A 19743-nucleotide genomic window follows, 5' to 3' on the forward strand; every position below is an offset into this window, starting at 1 on the left:
TTCGCCGGTGACTGCCGGTGGCCGCCGACGACGCTCGGCCGACTCCCCGAGCGAGCGCGCCGCGCGCCTGCGCATCCTGGCCGCCTCCGCCCCTCGTTGCCCTCGGTTTTCCTTTCTCCCGGTATTCGGTACACCCTCGACCCTGCCCAAATCGACGCTCGCGATCAAACCCGCTATTCGATTGAAAACACCGAGGGCACGCAGGGGAGAAACACCGGAAGAAATAGCGGGAAGAGCGAAAAGAGCCTTACCGATGACCGCGGCGCCCCTGGCGGAGGACCGCGGAGGTCGTTTCGCGAGTCGAGGGCCTCTTGCTCGCCTCTTTTTACAAAGTCCTCTTCCCCTGAGCCGAAACGCGTCGCGTTGACCCAAATCGGAATTTATTAACGCTGCCCGCCGTAAAGGTTACCGGGGTAGAATACCGAGGAGCTCGGGGATCGTGTCTGGTCATAAGTAGCGATCTCGGATAGCGGGCGGATCTTGCATATAACGTTTCTCGTGCCGGCGGAGATCTCTCGCGGAGGGCGCGGAAGCTTCGGGCATGTTTGAACTCGCTCGGGCCTCGGCCGGGTCGGGGCGTGGTGCGGAAGACGGAGATAGCGAAATGTAGTGCACCGAGCTCCGTGCAAGCAGCCCGGGTTTATTCACGCAAGGATAAGTCGACTTAGGGGCCTCGAGAACGAAACTCGCGATCGGCCGAAGGCGCCGACGCGTTTATCGCGATTTCCGAGGAAGATCGATCATTTTTCAAAATATATATACGTAACTTTTGTTTCTCACCCTGGGAAAAAAATTCATCGAACCAAAGAAATATTTTGTTAAATCGAAGAATAATGATTTGACCCAAATAAACTCAAATAAATTGTCATAATTCCGGTAAAACGTTGCGTCCACTTTATTCGAATGTATTCGAATGAAATAATTACTCCTTGAGTGAACAAAATATTTCTTTTTTTTCGACGAATTCTTTTCCTCGGTATACGCAGAAATGTATGTCCGACTCCGAAACAACGCGTTTCTTCGAGATGGTAATACCGGAATCGCGAGTATTATATGGACTCGTACCCTGCCGGAGGATGCCACTCGTCCGTAAAGCAGGCGGAATGCCTGGGCTGACGGAAGGGCAGGAGTACCTTAACTCGACGCGGTTATTTTCCAACGTCTCTTACGAGGGTTAAATCGAATCACGAGCTACGCAGCGATATCGGTATCAATATTATAATAGCAATATCCACCGGGAGTCGAGCCGAGAGGAAGGGCACGGGGTTGCTCCTTGCGGAAGTAATGCACTTTCCATCCGCTCGCGTGAGATCCTGGCCGTCATTTCGGAGCTTATAAAAAGTTCAGAATGACGCCGGAGGAAATGGAAGGAAAGGCGGGATAGAAATCACGGAAGGCGGAATGCTCGCTGAAACTCAAAGCGGAGCGTAAACTCGCGGCGCAGCGCGGCGCGGCGTCGGTTCGCGCTCGCTTTCGCTCCCGACGCGCCGAAGGGGCAGGACCCGCCAAAGGAGCGGACGGCCCGTCGAGGCCGGGAAATGGGAAAACGAAATGAACCGTGAATAATTATGTATTGCTCTTAATACTTTACGATTCCGAAGGGTAGCGCGCGAGGCTGGGAAAATATTAATGTCAAAGGTGCCTCCTTCGTTTTCTTCCGCGTCCGACAAACTCGACGCGGATTGCGCGAGGTTCGAGGGTCCGGGGGTCCGAGGGAGGTCCCGGGAGTAGGTGGAAAGACGCGAAACGCGCCTCTTTTCAAGGGAAGTGTACGATAAACACGCTCGACTCGATGCGCTTGCGTGCGCGCCACGGGGGTCCACCCGCAGAGGGTAGAGGGGAGGTTTTGGATCGATGCTTCGGTTTTGTCCGTGGTCGTGAGTAGGCCACCCTCTTCATTTGTAGAGAGTGGTCAGCCGCCGCCGATGAATGCACGCTCGGAGCGGAAACGGCTACTCGCTCGCGTCCGCTTTTTCGATGGAGCGCGGGCACCGAAGGACCCGCAAATCGATTTCATCCCGATGTAATCATCCGCTCGTAAACCGACTCGGCAAATTGTTTATTTCTCGAGGGAAAATAATAGTCCTCGGAGGACTTTTTCGGCGATGGGGCGCCAACGAGGCATCGCGACGATCGCGGTTAATCGGCACGAAAATTCGCGGCCGTAAAAAAAAAAAATCTGATTTCCGATCAACCCGTCATCGCGCCAGATTTCCTGGAGTAAAGACAAAGACGGCAACCGCGAATTACGACGGAAATCCGAGGCGGAATTCGGCGAGAGGGGTGTCGGTCGCGCCCACGTTCTCGCACACTCGGAAACGTCGAGACTAACTGCCCGAACGTGCGGGGACATCCGGGACGGGAAAGGGAGAAAAAGGAAAAAAGGGAGGATGGCAGGGACGGCAAAGCCGCGCACGCGGGAGGACCAAGTTTCCGGCAATAAAAGGAAGAGCCGGCGAGGACAGAGCTTGCCCGCAAGAAAAGCTTACCGAGGGGGAATAAAATACGTGTCGGGCCGATAGCGACATCGTGACCCGATAATCTGCTCGCGGTTGGCCGCCGTTCCGGCGTTTATCGGCGCTCCTTCGACGGAGCGTCGGAAGGAAGCGCAACCGGATACGAGATATCCGGACTGCTCTTTGCCGCTCTTTCGAATTCCGTCGCGGTCCCGGCTTCGTCGAATCCGAGGGCGAACCTGGGAAAGTTGGCCGTTCGAAGACGTTAGCCGGACCGATATCGAGTCGAGCTCGGTCAAAATTCCCGAAAATTCCCCGCTCGGCATCGGGAATTCCCATCGGCGCTTCTTTTCGAAGAAGCTCCCGCGACGTAACGTCGCAGGCTTTCCGGATATCTCCGCGTTTGCTTTGAGATAATAATCCGGGGTATTAAGTGCTCGCGGCTCCTCGGTGAATTTCATATGGGGTCGGGGGAGCGCCGGCGGTGGAGAGGAGAGAGAAGACGAGAATTATGCCGAGGCGGAGACACGCGCCAGCGCTACCTCGCGATTCCGTTCCGGTGCATTAGATCTCGCGGTGGGAATACGGAGAACTTTATCAAAGACGGGGCAACGGCACGCCTGTCGAAACGGTAATTGAGTCAGAGACACCGTAGACACTCCGAGAAAAGAAAATCCATCCTTCTACGTGTGTCGGACAGGAGGAACTGCTTTGCCGCGTTAGACTAGCGTACAGACCCTAACGCGGAATTTGATCAAAGACTCCGCGTTCCGAGCATGTCGGACCGTCGAACCAGACGGCATCGATTCTCGCTGCACGATCGCTTTTTTGCCCGCTAATCCGAACCTTCAAAGACCCCGTCCGATCTCTAACGTTACGTTATTACGGTCCGCCCTGCTCCCACCCGTTTTCCCTCCGCGGACATTTGCATCGCCTCCCACGTTGGCAATTCGACCATCCCGACGGAATCGTGGGGTGCAAATCGAGGGCGCTCGAAAAAGTACCCCGGCACGCATGGGCCGGCCATGAGCGACTTCCGCCCTGTCGGGAGGGAAACGCGTCGCGTCTTTCAACGAGCTCCACCGATCGGGCAAAAATTAGGATCGGGAAAACGAGGAAACGAGCCTCGGATTGATACGGAGCGAGCCAACGCCGGCATCCCTGCCAGCGGCAAAATTACGAGCCATTAATCATTCGCGCGATTATTGCCCGAAGTTCGACGTCCAATCGGGCCTCTCGAATTCGTCGGGCCGGCGGTGTAAATTTCCACCGACGACACCTCGAATTGCCGACTCGTTAATCTTCGCGTCCGAAGGTTTCGCTCTTGAATCCACGTCGGTTCGCGGGGACACCTTCGCGAGAGAGAGCCAGGGTGGTCCCGGTCGGTTCCGGGAGTCTAGCCGCGAATTCGATAGGGGATCGGTCGGGCTCGCGAGGAGGAAAGTCCATGGCGCTAATTAGGAAGTCCTTGTACTCCGGAGCAAAATCGAGCAACCTCGGCCCCGAAGCCGATGCGAGACGCGCGAGTTCAAGAGGCTTACGAACAAAGACCTTAATGTCCGTCGAGTTTGCTTTAAGAACGAAGTTGGTTGTTCGGTGCCACGATGGGAAGACCGATGCCAAGTATAAGGAACTTGCGAGGACCGTCTAAGAGGATTCTCCTCTGGCGTTTGCGATGGTTTTCGCTACCGGTCAACGGACCTTCCTCGGACCCGATCGTTGACTGGCGCGATAAAAATTCAGGGGAGGAATTTTCCTTGAATCGACGCGATCGGGATCAAGGTCGAGGTCTTATCACCTGCCGAGAGAGGTACGATCGTTCGCGAGGTGTCCTTATTTTAAGCGGTACCCAGACCCACCCCTTGTGCTCGTCGACGTCTCCTGCTTTTGTGGACGGTCGCGATCTTAACGAAAGGAACGACGGGCGAAAAGCGAGAGACGTTTCGACTCCCAGGGAGTGTCGGCGTGTCTCTTATTACCGTAAATCAGCTGGGAAGAGGGAGCCCGGTCTCGCTTTCCGGTCGTCTTTCAAGTCGCGCGAGTTTTTCGCGATCCTGAAATCTTGGCATCGGGTTCGCTTTGAACTTCGCCTCCTCGCGGAAGCGAATTTCTGAGCGTAATCCCCCTTTGCCACCGCGAGTCGTTAGCGACGAGTCTTGGAAATCGGCTTATTTGTCCGCCACGCTCCAAAGTCAACCGACTCTTCGCGATGTTCCTTGTACTTATGATCAATCGGTGATGCCAGGTAATACCCACTGTCAAGTGGCGTGCTCTTTTTGTCGCCCCATCTGTCGCAGCAACTTGGACTCTAATAACCCTCCGACTTTGCGAAGGAACCGGCTCGTTCGACCGGGGAGGGGAGGAAATTTTCTCGATTTCGAAGGGGATCGCGCCGAGGACAACGTCGAACCGTGACAACGAACCGCGCGACCGCGATGTCGACGTCGACGCATCGAACAACTGGCGCGGCGGAAGCCTTAAGGTATTACGAAAGGATCATTCCAGATATATCAAAAAACGTCATGATATTTAGAAAATTCCTATCCACCCTGGGTGTACCGAATCATTTATGTAATTACGGGCCGAAGGATGTTTCAAATAGTTCGGTGCCTCCAATTTGGCGGAAAGTTTCATAAATGTTTTGACCCTTTCGTAACATCTTAAATCCCTCATCTTCGAGAGACCCTTCCCGAGAAAAATGGCAAGGCGAATCGTAGTCGGCGCCAGGGTCGAAGGAAATAAGAATTTCGTCGCATCGCCGGAGGAAAACCCTCGGTACATGAGGCACGGAGGGCCGGGGAAGAAAAATGGGATAACAAAGCTCGCAGAGGCGACACGACGGCCGCGTTGGTAATCATTTGCCAAAGCGCGCGCGCGACCATTTGTCACGAGTGATATCCCGCCATATATACCGAGGGGCATGGCGGATGCATTTCGCAAATTGTCCGGACTTTTCCGCGGCTGGCCGCCCCACCGAAAATCGCGGCAATTCCGATCGTGCCAATCGTTGCGGCTGACGGAACGAGAGAAGGGCGTGCCCCTCCGAGCGACGTCGACCTTGTGTAGAAGTCGAGTTCGAGGAATGGAAAAATTGGGGAAACGAGGAGAGTCGCACCGACTCGCAAAGTTACCCCGTAAAAACGTAATGGCGGAAAACGGCGAGGATTCCGTCCTGGATCCGTCGATCTACCGCGCGCGCGCAAAGTCGGGAAACGCGAAGGACGTCGAGGGGATGAAAATTTGGAAAAACTCCGATAAAGGGGCGACGGTGTTTAATCGGCGGCCCGAGAGGAAAAGAAGCACCGAGAGGTTCCTCCCGTAATTAAATAGTCGGCGATAAAGGGACTTTTGTCCGCGCGTCCGTTTGAGCGCGCGAATCGCGGAATGGAAGTCGAGCCCGGCCGTGCCGGAAGCGGAGGGCAATAACGCTTCGCTCGCGTTATTTATTACTTATTACCTATAGCTGAGTATTTGCTCTTCCCGGCAATAAAGTACTTAAGGCGCGTAACGGTTAACGCGAGATTATTAATGGGAGGACTGCGAGTGCCCTTTGTGCAGGCTTTCCAGGAATCTCCCTTTTTCTCGCGCAACTCCCCGTTCCCCGTTCCCCGTTCCCGTCACTTCCCCCTAGCATCCATATTGATATTTGCCCTCTTTTATTGCGCCCCCGCCCTTCCTCGCTCCATTATATCGAAAGTGTCGCGGACCAATATCGGACGGTTAATTGGATGAAAAACGAGAAGACGCTAACCTTAATGAGTTTCGCAGGCGCGTCGAGATTCTTAATAAGCGCGGAAAAATCCGGAGAAAATCTTCGACGGATTCTCCTTTGACGCGCCCTCTCCTTTGTCGCACGGGAAGGGTCCACGGAAATCGACGCTATCGATTCTTGGTCCGAGCTCGATCCGAGTAGATTCCATCGATGGAACCAAATTGTATTTAAATCCACTAAATGGCTCGATTGCGGAATCCCAATGAAACGGTTTAGTCGGGACTTCGTAATTAAGCCATTTAGCCGATCGAAATTCCACGTGGAGGCGCCGCTGGAATTCGGTCGCGTCCGACGAGATTTTATTCGCCGAGAGTCGTCAACCACAGCGGACTCCCGACTCCCGTTTGCTCTCGACGTCGATCCTAGTCGCGAGACGTTGCCTCGAGCAACGTCGGAGCTCGGAAAAAGGGTGCGCCATAAAGAGCGCGTTAATCGAAGTATCGGCGCCGAAGCGGAGTGTCCGGATAGCGGTCGATGATTAATTTCGCTCTCTGATTTTCGGGAGGGTTGGATGGAACCGATGGTAATGGACGTTGCGCATTGTGACAAAAATCGAAAGCGTTTTAAAGGCGGGTCCGGGCTACAACACCGAGCATTTTCCATTACCATTAACCATCGGCCCATTACGCGAAACGCGCCCCCCGGTCGCCGCGTGGCTATTTCGTCCCTCGGGGTGACTCCTCCCCCGAGTCCACGATGTTCCGCCGCGCTCCGCCGTGATATCCGTGGCAAGGAAAAGGGACCCGACGATGCCCTACGAGTGTCCGAGTATCAACGCGCCTCGAAAGGGTCATTTTCTTATTCTTCCCGGACCAGTGCCCAGGGCACATATGTTAGATATATGTAGACCCGGGAACGAATCGAGATTTTTTACCTTGCCTTCGGTCGATGAATTTTCGCGACGACGTAATCGCGGTGCATCGCCAAAGGGGACCAGGAAAATAGAAACGAGCTCGTCCGCGTCGACTCGCCCCGGATGTTCTCCCGCGAGCCATCTAGGACGTCGTTGGTTTTACCCTTCCCGGAAAGATCATTCCTGGAAGGGCAATTCGCGACCGCGTGTCAATTTACCGGCACGGCAGAGTAAGTTCTCGTTAACCCACGGCCCTCGTCGAGGGGTAAACGGGGTAAACGGAGTAACCCCGTTTTCGGGGTGACGTGGTGATAGAGGATAAAGGAAACGAGCCACCGCCACCTTGCCCGCTTCCGCTCGTTTCCGGCTAACGACGCTACGCGAACGCTATCGGACCTCGAAATCTCCCTCGAAGTCGCGAGCCAAATCCATATATCGGCGAAGGCTGCGTCGGACCCGCGTTTTTCCTCGTCCGAGCAAATCGTCGCTTCCCGGTAGCACGGTATTTTTTCCTATCGATAAGAGAAACGGGACGACTATCCGCAGCGGGAAATATCGTGACAAAAAGCGACCGAGGATAATTTGGGTGCACGGCGCGGCATGCAAGTTTAATCGATGATCCTCGGTATCCGCTCAACCCCGGCCGAAATAAAATGGATTCGGCTAATTGAGATTGATGTGGACCGATATGAAATTATTATCGGCAGCTATACGTTTCGTGTCGCGAGTCGGCTCGATTTCAATTCGAAATACGCCACCCTGTTAAAATCCTCTGGAGGCCTGGAATTAATTTAATAGCTTTTTTTTTTTAATCGGTTCCCGAAACTTGTTTTTTTTTTTTTGCATATTCTTGATCTCTGAGCGACTTCGTCGAAACGAATCAACGGGCATAATTTGTTCGTCCACTGCATTATTTTTTTATAAACTCACGAGAACGAGCTTGCCTCGTGCACAAAAATGCCTCAAATTAATGGAAGTAACGGCTACTGACGCTTTTCAAACACGGGAGAGAGAGAAACGAAACAACGGTGTAACCCTCATCGAGAGTATAATTACGGGGATGGTAAAGGACACGATAAAAATAGAATACCCTGGCGAAACAGCTGTTATCGTGAATCTATTTTCCCACAGCGATATCGGTCCGCATGGGGACGGGCGCAAGTGGTCCAGAATTTAAATACAATAACCTGAGGCTATTGCAAAAATGTCGTGGTCATTCGTCCCCGCTTGAAAGTATTTCCATCGATCACATGACAAATATACGCTGGCCTCGGTCATGCATATTATCTCGCGTTCTGCCCTATCAGATTCGTCCGGTTGGGTGAAATAGATGTACATGTCCGAATAAGAATTTTCACCTTTGTTCGATTGATAACAAAATCCAAACTTGTTGTCACATCCGTTAAGTTCTATCGTGTTCGCAAATTAACTACTATTACAGTTAATGTTTATATTTACTAGACTTATAACTATATTTTTTTACAAAGAAAATTGTAGGTAGCGTTTGAATAAAAAAATACCACCGCTGTGTTTAAGTAACTTATGACATTTTTTAAATGTTAAGATTCGTGAAACCATTTTAATTCTATTTCAAAACCATGATACGTAACTGGAGAACAGAATTCGAAAAAATGCTCACTAGTTTCTAGGCTTTCTGTTTTTTCTTTCGCATCTTTTTTTGTTGCCTTAATTGCCTTACCCTTTCGGATCTCTGAGTCTCGATCTGTTTCTTCATTAATTTCTCTCTAACCTTGTGCATGTGTTCGTCGGTCTTAGCCATTTCTGCAAAATAATCGTCGGGTCTTGTGGTGGGTATTTCCAGTTTCTTTAATCTTATAATTCCATCCAAAACTGCTCCTTGAGCTTGCCGGTGAAACATCGTCTCGCGCCTGAAATCGTTTAGGACAGGGTCTTCGGTGGTTGAGTATTGAGGCAACTTTTTGTTTCCTTGTAACTGTTTGGCACGTTTTATTTCTTCTTCCTGCATTTGTAGCGCTAATTCCGGTGCTAAGGGAGCAAGAGCATTCACCATATCCAGCCTTTCTATCCAAGGCAAGTTTAACTTAATTTCATTTAATTTTCTTTTCATACCATTCTACAAATGTAAATTGGCAAATTTTAAATGATGATCAGATCTTAGAGATAGTAATGTTAATGGAACGTGAGTATTAAAATCAGCATTTTCAATGCATCCTATTAACAATATAAATATTAATTGACTTACGACATTATTCTTATGGCTCTTTTTTATTTCCGTAGCAACATTCAATCCAGATTTCAACAATCCTTTCGAGAAAGCTTCTTGTAACTAAAAACGTGGAGAGGTTAAGTTACGCAGATATAACCTAAAATCGTTTTAATAGGTGACTTACCTCCTGATCGGAAGAGTCATATTCAGAATCAGATTCGCTATTGGACATTGTTAATATGGTTTTCAGTTTCCTTCATATGGAGAAACTTGATTAAATCTCACTTCCTGATCAACTTAAAGCAAAACGAAACACACTGAACACACTCTATGAACTGTATAAACCAAAGATGAGTTGGGAGCAGTTAGGAGATTGCTCATGGGCTGGGTCACGTGGTTGCGGTCTATGCTGCCCTCGGTGGAGAATGCGGCAACCTGATACCCCACAGTGGTGATTTGACTCAGGTGACCTCATCTCTGCGCATTCTCCACCGAGGGCAACGCAGAACCGCAATCGTGCGACCATGAACAATTTCCCATCTCAACTCTATCTGACGTACCGGTTCGTGGTCGCGTATAGTCCACGTAGTAAAATGTCGTGTGAAACCGAGTTACCTGAAGGGGCAAAAGATATATTTTCTTCTGCATTTTCAGAATTACCAGGAAAGAGGTAAATAATTGTAAAATTTCGGACAGAATATTTTATCATTCAAACAATAGTATCACTTCATAGGGTATGCTTGATCGATTGCAATTTCAGGTCTTTGAATGTAAATTTTCAACATGGGACAGTGCAAAGAATTTCAAGCTATTGTACTTGCAGGCGGAAAAGGCTCACGAATGACTGAGCTTACCGCTGGGCGCCCAAAATGTTTACTGCCTGTTGGGAATATGCCCATGATTTGGTATCCATTGAGCGTGCTCGAAAAGTCTGGATTTACGGATGTGATTGTCATAGTCTCGGAGTCTATGAAAAATGAAGTCGCACCGTGTTTAGACAAACTAGGACTGGATATTAAATTAGATATAATAGGAATTCCTGGAGGAGAAGACATGGGCACTGCAGACTCGATCAGATTCATACACGAGAAGATTCATTTAGATTGCGTAGTCATCTCGTGTGATTTAATTATGGATGTTGATATGTCAGAACTTTTAAATTTGTATAGAAAACATAATGCCAGTATAACAGCCTTAATGCTGCCAGTGCCAAAAGTCCCGGAAAGCTTTGTCGTACCAGGTCCCAAAAGCAAACAGAAGCCGGAGATAGATTTAATTGGTGTTGACAATAAAACAAATCGTTTGATTTTCTTAGCATCTGCTTCAGATTTTGAGGATACCGTTACATTATCTAGGAAGCTATTGAAAAAACATACTAGCTTCACTATTCATTCAAAGCTCTTGGATGCTCACTTATATATTCTTAACAAATGGGTACTCGATTTCCTAGTATTCAACAAGTAAGCATATGTTATAACAGTAGTTACAATATTTTGAGCATGTTTGTAATATCCTTTTATTTTTGCAGAAACTTTAGTACATTGAAAGGTGAACTGCTTCCGTACATTGTCAGTAAACAGTTGTCTCATCCTCCTAAACAAACGATTGATGACAAAAACACTTCTCTAGTGCAGCTAGATACAAAAGATGATATTTTTCGATTTGCCGTTGAGAAGCCACTCGATGCATTGATTCAGAAAATGTCAGCTTACAATGATCATTACACAGATTTCGAAGAAGCATACAACGGAGATGTCATAAGATGCTATGTACATACTGTAACCGATAAATTTGGACTAAGGGCTAATACGGTGCAGATGTATACTTTGGCTAATGCTATGGTAAGTTTATTACATGTTTCGATCAACAATTCCAAATCAGATTCTTTTTTTTAAATAAACTTTAATTCCCCGATGAATCTAGATTTCCGATTGGGATGGATCTGGTACTATAACAGGAATATTTCCGTTACCTACTATCTCTTCTAGTGCTAACGTTAAAAGCACTCAAGTGCAGAACTGTCGTATCGATGAGAATGCCTTTGTTGATGAAAAAACTTCTCTCAAATTGAGCCATATCGGACCTAACACAACAATTGAATCGAAAACAAGAGTTTCTCAAAGTATTCTAATGGGGAATGTAACGATAAAACAAAGGTTTGTGAAGCCATTTAAGACCACAAATTTCCAAGTGTTATAAAGTAGGAACAGAACATTTTAATCATTTTCTGTATAATTTCAGATGTGTAATTCACAATTGCATAGTATGCAATGGTACTGTCATCGAAGAGGGATCTGAATTGAAAGACTGTTTAATTGGAGCTCATCATGTTATTCCAGCCGGTAGTCAACATAATCGTGATGTTTTAACAGATTTAGATAAACTTATGGAAATTTAATAAAACTATTGGCAATATCAGTAATTCACAATTTCTTCCTTCTGTACTATTACAATTGATCCGACAGAAGCAGGATTCTATGACCCGACAATTGAATGTGATAAAAACAAAATCACGTGACATTACTTCGCAGCTAGTTCGCGGATCGGTGTCATCTCTTAAAGATTTTGAGATAATGCAATAGGAGTACCCGTTCGCATAAACTCACAAACAACCAAGGAGTACAGCGAGTACAGCCGACGGAATGAGATTGTAGGCATTTGGAGGCATCAGTGTTGCCAATTTGGCATACGTCTCCATCGTACTCGAAATCCGGGATTTATCACTCCAAGTTCAGTAAATCCGAATTTAACAAGCCACCTAGCGAGTTCTCTACTTCATACGTTGCCAACACTGCTATTAACCTCTTCTTCAACTGATCCTTCGTTCAAGATGGTGAGCGTGATTAAACTCAAAACTAAATCTATTGTTTATGCTGCAATCCTTTAATGCTCGGACACTATTAAATTAAAAGAAATACTTTAAGATCTTGGACAATTATTACAGTACTGTATTTATAGTTAGTTATTTCTTAATCAACTTTCTGTTTCCCTGCTGTCATAGGTTAAGATACCGATGTTTACCTGAAATCACATTTCTTCCTAAACTTGCAACTATTTTGAAAACATTTATACTTTAGCAATTAAATTATAATACCTAATTTTTGTTAGAAAAATCTTGCTTAATCGAGTAGTTTTTTAAAATACCGTAATTTTGTATAGCACTAAGAAATTTGGCAATGAATGAGAATTTCAGGTTTTTGTTTGAACAAAATGTTTAGTTATTCTATTTGTGTTTATAGACGAAGGGTACTTCAAGTTTTGGTAAGCGGCGCAATAAGACCCACACACTTTGTAGAAGGTGTGGGCGAAGTTCATACCATATCCAAAAGTCACAGTGTGCTCAATGTGGGTATCCAAAAAAGAAGATGCGTTCGTGTGAGTATTGTGCAGAATTACTGACACAAATTTATTTATGATATTTCCTACTTAAATTAGAATATTATTATAATTTGATCACATATAGTTCTATTTTTATACATTTAATGAAGTATAGTAAATAATGTAAGAAATGTAATCTATATTTATTATTCTTTCTCTAAACCATCAGATAATTGGTCGATCAAAGCCAAGAGGAGGAAGACCACTGGCACCGGCAGAATGCGCCACTTAAAAATTGTTCGCCGTAAATTCAAGTAAGTCCTTGCGATATCCGTATTGATACCAAGCAATCATGAAACAAGACTACTTAGTAACGTTAAAAATCAGTGTTTTTATTTATTGAAAGATCAATGTTGTCACGATGGAAATCTTTATCTTACTGGTCCATAATTTTGTCTCGTTTAGGAATGGATTTAGGGAAGGTTTACCGAAGCCGAAGGCAGCTGCTGCTGTTAAATAACCTGTCGAAACTCTACACTGTCTCGTTAACGTACATTCTTATATCTTCTAATAAAGATCATGGAAGCGAAGATGAAACATCGTACTTCATTCAAATGCACTTTATGGTGACAAATACCCGTATCCTAAATTCCAATGGAGCAATTTCTATTTCAGTCTAAATGCTTTAAAAAAAAATATATGTACGTTGTCTTATTTCTATAAATTAATTTTTTATATTAAGAATAACAGTGGAATGAAAATATGATATTTAGTATGTATCACGAGCAAGCAACAAATTTAAGCTTACCTTATTGCATTTGATTACAAGCAAATATTTTTTTTCCCGATTGTAAGTTTTTATGCAGCAATAATAAATTACCAGGGATTTGATCAATTGAATTTCGTGAGTTTTACTTGTATATTACTATTACCGCTGATACGGTGAAAAAGTGACATATCTTAAGATCCGATGAAACTTACTTGAAACCTCCAGCCCGACCGAGTAATCAGCGTGGTTGCGGCGGTCCGGGACGATTACACTTTGCGGATCTTGCATGTACATCAGCGAGGGCCATTACCACCGATGCAATGATAATCTCGAGCATCGGAGGGAAGAGAGAGTGGGAGCCGGCAAGATGCGGCGCGTCTCAATCGTTTGCAAACGTTAAAAATAATCCAAGTAAGTCTCGAGGTAATGTCTGCGCAATCGCGCCAGAGCTTTTGACAGGAAGGTGCGCGTCTATTTAGTGAGCAGCCACCGTTACGAAATGTCAGTAACATTCCGATTTTGATGCACGATGGAATACCTGGTGGGCACCCTCTCCGAAAGCTAGAAGCCGGCCCAGAGAAGACACGCTCTTTTCGTCGTCTACCTCGGAGCGTATCTACGACGACCTCCACGTGGCACGGACAAGTTATGCTACGCAAATTTCAACCAACATTCCGTGCGTACAAACGTCAAAGAATCAAGAATCACACCGAGTACGATATAGTAAAATAGGGACGAGACCTAGGCGCACGGGAAACCGACTTCGAAAAATCGCGACCGAACACGGAAGCGCATGCAAAAAGTGCACACAAGCCTGAAAAGCGTTGCACGATTCGCTGCCAAAATACTACCGAGTACGATATAGAGCAGCGGCGCACGATATAGTCGAGGAGGAAGCCAAATTTGAGGTGGCCACTCGTAGACGAGCTTCGACAAGGAAGTGCTCCAAGCCTGAAGGGTACCGCACGGCTCGGTCGCCGAAGTCTCGAAACGAGAACCGCAGCCGATCGATCGACCACGAGATTTCGGGATCCCTCCTGAAATATTAAAGATATTAAGGATATTAAGTCTGTATCGATGGGGGTGTTTAGTATATTATTCGGTAAGTTAGTAATTCCTTCCCACCAAGTCCTGGTCGCGGCATGTATAGTCGCGCACGTGCGCATAGTGCTCAAATCTAAGAATAATGTGACTTGCATACCTCCTTTGACGTACCGCAAATAGCCTTGTATTTTTATGCCAGAAAGTGACTGGTTAAATGCGAATGTCGGTTGCAAATATTAAATGCCGAAAAGAGCGCAAAGTTGATTTTCAACCACGCGGGCCTCGGCGCCCGAAAATGGCTTTCCCGTTTGCCAGCCGTGCATCGACGGAGTTCCTTCTCAAGGAATCCGATAAAATACCCCATTGACGATTAATCCTAATTATCACCTTTTTTTTTACCTTACCCAGGGAAATACCTGCTAGCTACGAACACCATAAGCTGCGGTTTGATGATGGCCATTGGAGACATTTTGCAGCAGCGGAGCGAACACTGGAAACGTCGCCACGACCATAAATATTTCCCAGAACAGAGTTTATCGCAAACCATCGTCCAGTTCGAATCGTCTGGAATCGAGAACATCGTTTTAGAAAATGTCGAGGAAACTGATCTGCCTTACAAGCACGATTTCACCCGCACCAGGAACATGATGGCGGTGGGCCTGATTCAGGGCCCGTTTCACCATTATTTCTATATCGCCTTGGATCGGTATTTACCTGGAAGAAATACCAGTTCCATCTTCAAGAAAACCTTCGTCGATCAAGCCGTCGCTAGCCCGACGTGTCTGGGTATATTTTTCTTCGGCCTCGGTCTTCTAGAAAGCAGAGACATAAAAGACATCAACGAAGAGGTCAAACTTAAGTTCTTTGATACGTGGAAAGTATGTACCCTGCGTTTACCTTCCCAAAAAATTAATCGACTCGCTGAACGGTATATCTTGTTTTAGGTGGATTGCTGTTTCTGGCCTCCCACGCAATTCATCAATTTTTTGTTAGTACCTGTTAAATATCGCGTGATTTATATTAACCTGATGACCATGATTTACGACATCTTTCTGTCGTATATTAAATATGTAAGTATCGTCGAGTTGCGGAGTTTTTATAGAACGTGCCTTTTTACTAAAAATATATTCCTTATCGTTGATGCTTCCAGGACGCTGCTTTTTAACCGCACAATATTTCTACGAAAGTCACCTTCGGAAGTGGCACTGGATCTTACCGCAACGACGGCATAATTCCTGCAATAATCGAGCATAATAATTTTAAAGATTGTTATACACATAGGAATTAATTGTAAATCAAATCGCAATAAAATGACGACTTTTGTAGTAACGTGTTACTATTGCTCTTTTTCCCTATTATCCAATGCCTGTAGTCATTAATACATCGAGTTGCAGTAATAATGGATACATTCGACAGAAATAATAATTGGTTCTCGTAAATCTGTAATGCATGCACTTTTAGAAGAGCCTAGAAAGGTTCTCCTTTTCCTGGTGCATCCCATTGTTTAAGAACGTGATCAACGATCACGCCTTTAAACTTCATGAATGGGCTCTCTATTGTTACTGGAAAGTGGAAAGTTCTAAAGCTAGGCAAACAATTCCACGGTGACTCTTTCAGAAAGGGAACGTGCATGTTGTGCTGCAACGCAAAAGAATTACTCCTCGTGTGTACCGATGCGTTTATTTATTCCGCTTCTCGAGTTTGTTTGACGTTCGGCGACAGTGGAATTATAAAATTCTATTTCCCGCCGGTCGCCATCGGGCAAATATAATTGTTTACCCTGTACACATAAACACAAACAATAAATTAAAATTAAACATTGCGCAACTCGACTCCAGGAGTAGAGATGTTTTTATCGGTGTGCTTGTCAGCAAGCGTCGCCTCTACATTTTCTCGTGATGCATCGATAACGCGGTTAGTTTCCAAAGTTTGCTCGCGGCTTCGGCGATTATACACTTATGTGGGACCATTCTGAGAAATTCACGCGTGCTGAAACTTATACGCGTAGATAAAGATCAGAAACGGCACGTGAACCATTGCACGATTACTGACTTTGAATTGGCAGAATTTATTACAGGGAACTCCTGAGACTCCGATTCAAAAATAGCGCGCAATCGCCATCTTGGATGCCGCTTATCGTCGTCAAGTGTCACGTCCATATGATACAAAATAATATTATTTTTAACATATTTCATGTATATAAATGCATATTATTTGTACAAATATATATGTATTTATTCAATTCTGAGGATAATCAAGGTAAACGTATATACGACGAGGATCCTACTACATTAACTTAAGTTTCAACAATACTGTCAATGAGTGCGGTGCGGGTGGAAGGAAGTATTTAAAAGTACACGTATTTCTCATGTATTAACCCGGGATTATCTATCGTTGTTTCGTACGTATTTAACATGAGAGAAAGAAGGATGGCCTGGTCGCTCGGTAAGTATAATGGGAGTAATGTATGAAACAGTCATCCAAGAAAGCACCCTGTGATATGATAATCTTTTATTAATAAAGAATCCTCTCCTTACTAAAAGCTTTAAATTAAAAATATTCAAGATGGATTTTTCATTCTTCAAATAGAGTAAAGAAGGATTTTTAAAAACAAGAAATTGATCCTCATCGTGGATTGCATATGGCCACTTGGACCACATCGCAAAAATGGCTGCCGTGCTGGACGAAGTCGGCAAATCCGCGGAAAAACTAATAGACGAGGAAAAGGATGAAATTGCGGAAGAAGATGAGACCGGTGCTGTAGAGGCTTCCAAGAAAAAGAAAAAGAAGAAGAAGAAGAAGAAAGCCGGTAGGTTAAATTCGGACTTTCATTGAAATTTCGGAATCGTCTCGACACGTCGTGCGTACTTCGTATTTTCCGTTTCAATTCTGGAATTTCATACCTTCGCTACTTCTTATCGAGAAAAACTACGATTATTTTAACGTACTATCATTTTTTCACTAATACTACGTTTGAAACTGTTTTTAAGTAATTCACTCAGAATCGGTTATAAATCTTGTCGGGATGATAATTCAATTAGAATGAATTTTACAATGATGATCTTATATTATAATTACATCCAGGTGCTGGTGAAGCAAGCGCAGATGTTCCAGAGGGAGAAGAAGATAAATCAAAAGATGAGGATAAGGCAGAAGGTAACGATTGTCAAAATTGTAAATTTATTGCTTCGTTAACAATTTGCAATATTTCTTGTTACTTTCCTTTCCAGTAAGAGAATGAAATATTCCTTATCTCCTTTTCTGTCAAAGGTCCTCCAGAAGTTACAGAAAATGGACCCGAAAGTGAAGAAGCCAAGAAGAAGAAGAAGAAACGTAAACCACGTGGGAAGGGTGCAGGAAACAAAGAAAAAGATCTGAATGGACCAGTATCGGAGCTGTTTCCAGATGGAAATTTCCCTGAGGGTCAGATTATGGAACATCCCCCTGCAGCGGGGATAGATGACAGAAAGGCAAAGGACCGATTTAGCAGCGAAGAGGCTAGAGCTCTCGATCGAATGCATAACGATATCTATAATGAAGCAAGACATGCAGCAGAAGCGCATCGTCGAACCAGAAAGCATATTATGAATTGGGTTAGTTATTTTGTCATAAAAAGGTGGTTTTCTTGAACTCCCTTGATTTCTTAAATTTATTATAGGTACAGTCCGGAATGACCATGATCGATATTTGCAATGAGTTAGAAGATACAGCTAGGAAACTGATCGGTGAGGATGGACTGAAGGCAGGCCTGGCTTTTCCCACTGGTTGCTCTCGAAATCACTGTGCAGCTCATTACACTCCTAATGCTGGAGATCCTACGGTTCTTGAATACAATGATGTTACTAAAATTGATTTTGGCACCCATATAAATGGTCGCATCATCGATTGTGCATTTACTTTGGCATTCAATCCAAAATATGATAAACTTATTGAGGCTGTTCGCGACGCCACAAATACCGGTATCAAGGCTGCAGGAATTGATGTACAGTTATGTGACGTTGGTGCGGCAATTCAAGAAGTGATGGAATCTTATGAAGTAGAATTGGATGGTAAGACTTATCAGGTACGTTGAGACAGTGTACGTCGTTTGTGGGTGTTCAGGCGGTGAACCTCGTTTACGACATTAGCTTTCTTATCAATTTAATTGGACATATTTCAGGTAAAATCTATAAGAAACTTAAATGGCCATTCAATTGCGCCTTACCGAATTCATGCTGGCAAAACCGTCCCAATCGTGAAAGGTGGGGAAGCCACGAGAATGGAAGAAAATGAATTTTATGCAATCGAAACATTTGGTTCAACTGGAAAAGGTTTCGTTCACGATGATTTGGATTGTTCTCATTACATGAAAAGTTTTGACAGTGGGTTCGTTCCCCTGAGATTGCAGAGCAGCAAGTCTCTTCTGAATACAATTAACAAACATTTCAGTAAGTACCGCTATAGTTGTCGGTATACTGCATTTTCTGGAAGTAGGTAATATAATTTTGCACCGATTTAGGTACTTTGGCATTTTGTAAGCGATGGTTGGATCGTGTTGGATGTACCAAGTATCAGATGGCACTGAAAGATCTTTGCGACAAACGTGCCGTGGAAGCTTATCCCCCACTGGTTGACATCAAAGGATGTTACACCGCTCAATTTGAGCATACCCTCGTCTTACGTCCTACCTGTAAAGAAGTGATTTCTCGTGGAGATGATTATTGAGTAGGTACACGTACAAGATGTTTCTTAATTATGCTCAGCTTCGTTGCCAGGGGCATTATCGCTGTAACTTAGTTTTACAGAGCAGAGAAGGGTGTTACCATACCTTCGAGGTTAACCACTTACGTGGGCTTTTAAAATTGACGTATTACTGTCCGTACCTGTGCAGATCGCTCTGGGATTAAAGTTGACGAACACATTGTACTTTCTATAATACGTAATTTTTCCCTTACTTACCTAACGCCACGCCATTAATTCATACGTATATGCGAGTCATTTTCTACCGATTAATTATCATTTTCAAGTCAAATATATCTACCTTTACTAACAAAGCATCGGTAAAAGTAAGATTGATGTTAAATAAAGTACGTTTAAAATTCTGATCACATAGTATTCCGTTGCATATACTCAACCAGATAACATGCCTCTTCGAGTCCTACGTTTTCGATTAAATTAGACGCGAACGTGAGAACTCCGGCAGATTTAGTATAATGTTTATTCTTACACATATAATCTGGACTTTAAACTTATGAAATATAATAATGTTAGCTAATATTACATGTTATAACTACGGTAAAACGAAAAGCAGTATGATACAATCAGGTTCGTGATAATAAAATGTTCACCACACAAAGGAGATAG

At 45.1% G+C, this 19743-nt stretch overlaps 5 protein-coding genes across 7 annotated transcripts; 4 read left to right on the forward strand and 1 right to left on the reverse strand.

The window, feature by feature from the left end:
* Positions 1-8426: 8426 nt before the first annotated feature.
* Positions 8427-9626, reverse strand: LOC105704004 (probable rRNA-processing protein EBP2 homolog). The gene is made up of 3 exons (XM_012432831.2): positions 9454-9626; positions 9306-9389; positions 8427-9176 (listed from the first exon to the last, which is right to left on the reverse strand). Exons 1-3 carry the CDS (start codon positions 9499-9501, stop codon positions 8727-8729), a joined length of 582 nt encoding a protein of 193 aa, XP_012288254.1. The 5' UTR covers positions 9502-9626; the 3' UTR covers positions 8427-8726.
* Positions 9627-9820: 194 nt separating this feature from the next.
* LOC105704205 (translation initiation factor eIF-2B subunit gamma) lies at positions 9821-11691 on the forward strand. The gene is made up of 5 exons (XM_012433248.1): positions 9821-9939; positions 10030-10729; positions 10798-11110; positions 11193-11425; positions 11511-11691. The coding sequence occupies exons 2-5, from the start codon at positions 10053-10055 to the stop codon at positions 11665-11667; spliced, it is 1380 nt and encodes a 459-aa protein (XP_012288671.1). The 5' UTR covers positions 9821-9939; positions 10030-10052; the 3' UTR covers positions 11668-11691.
* A 276-nt stretch (positions 11692-11967) lies between these two features.
* Positions 11968-13179, forward strand: LOC105704206 (60S ribosomal protein L37). The gene is made up of 4 exons (XM_012433250.2): positions 11968-12102; positions 12509-12644; positions 12817-12901; positions 13053-13179. Exons 1-4 carry the CDS (start codon positions 12100-12102, stop codon positions 13105-13107), a joined length of 279 nt encoding a protein of 92 aa, XP_012288673.1. The 5' UTR covers positions 11968-12099; the 3' UTR covers positions 13108-13179.
* Positions 13180-13832: 653 nt separating this feature from the next.
* LOC105704207 (mpv17-like protein 2) lies at positions 13833-15729 on the forward strand. Its single transcript, XM_012433251.2, has 4 exons — positions 13833-14458; positions 14809-15278; positions 15345-15470; positions 15551-15729. The coding sequence occupies exons 1-4, from the start codon at positions 14434-14436 to the stop codon at positions 15563-15565; spliced, it is 636 nt and encodes a 211-aa protein (XP_012288674.1). The 5' UTR covers positions 13833-14433; the 3' UTR covers positions 15566-15729.
* An 816-nt stretch (positions 15730-16545) lies between these two features.
* On the forward strand, positions 16546-19317 carry LOC105704202 (methionine aminopeptidase 2). 3 transcript variants are annotated; one of them, XM_012433243.1, is made up of 7 exons: positions 16546-16659; positions 16990-17209; positions 17485-17556; positions 17671-17993; positions 18059-18463; positions 18560-18827; positions 18899-19104. In XM_012433243.1, the coding sequence occupies exons 2-7, from the start codon at positions 17068-17070 to the stop codon at positions 19102-19104; spliced, it is 1416 nt and encodes a 471-aa protein (XP_012288666.1). In that variant the 5' UTR covers positions 16546-16659; positions 16990-17067. The 3 variants fall into 3 exon arrangements, with proteins under 3 accessions (XP_012288666.1, XP_023290433.1, XP_023290434.1); XM_023434665.1 differs by lacking the exon at positions 16546-16659 and adding an exon at positions 16718-16845; XM_023434666.1 differs by lacking the exon at positions 16546-16659 and having other exon boundaries at positions 17068-17209; positions 18899-19317.
* The last annotated feature ends 426 nt before the right edge of the window (positions 19318-19743 follow it).

Source organism: Orussus abietinus, unplaced genomic scaffold (assembly GCF_000612105.2).
Source record: "Orussus abietinus isolate OABI.00-Male unplaced genomic scaffold, Oabi_2.0 scaffold11, whole genome shotgun sequence".
Lineage (NCBI taxonomy): Eukaryota > Metazoa > Arthropoda > Insecta > Hymenoptera > Orussidae > Orussus > Orussus abietinus.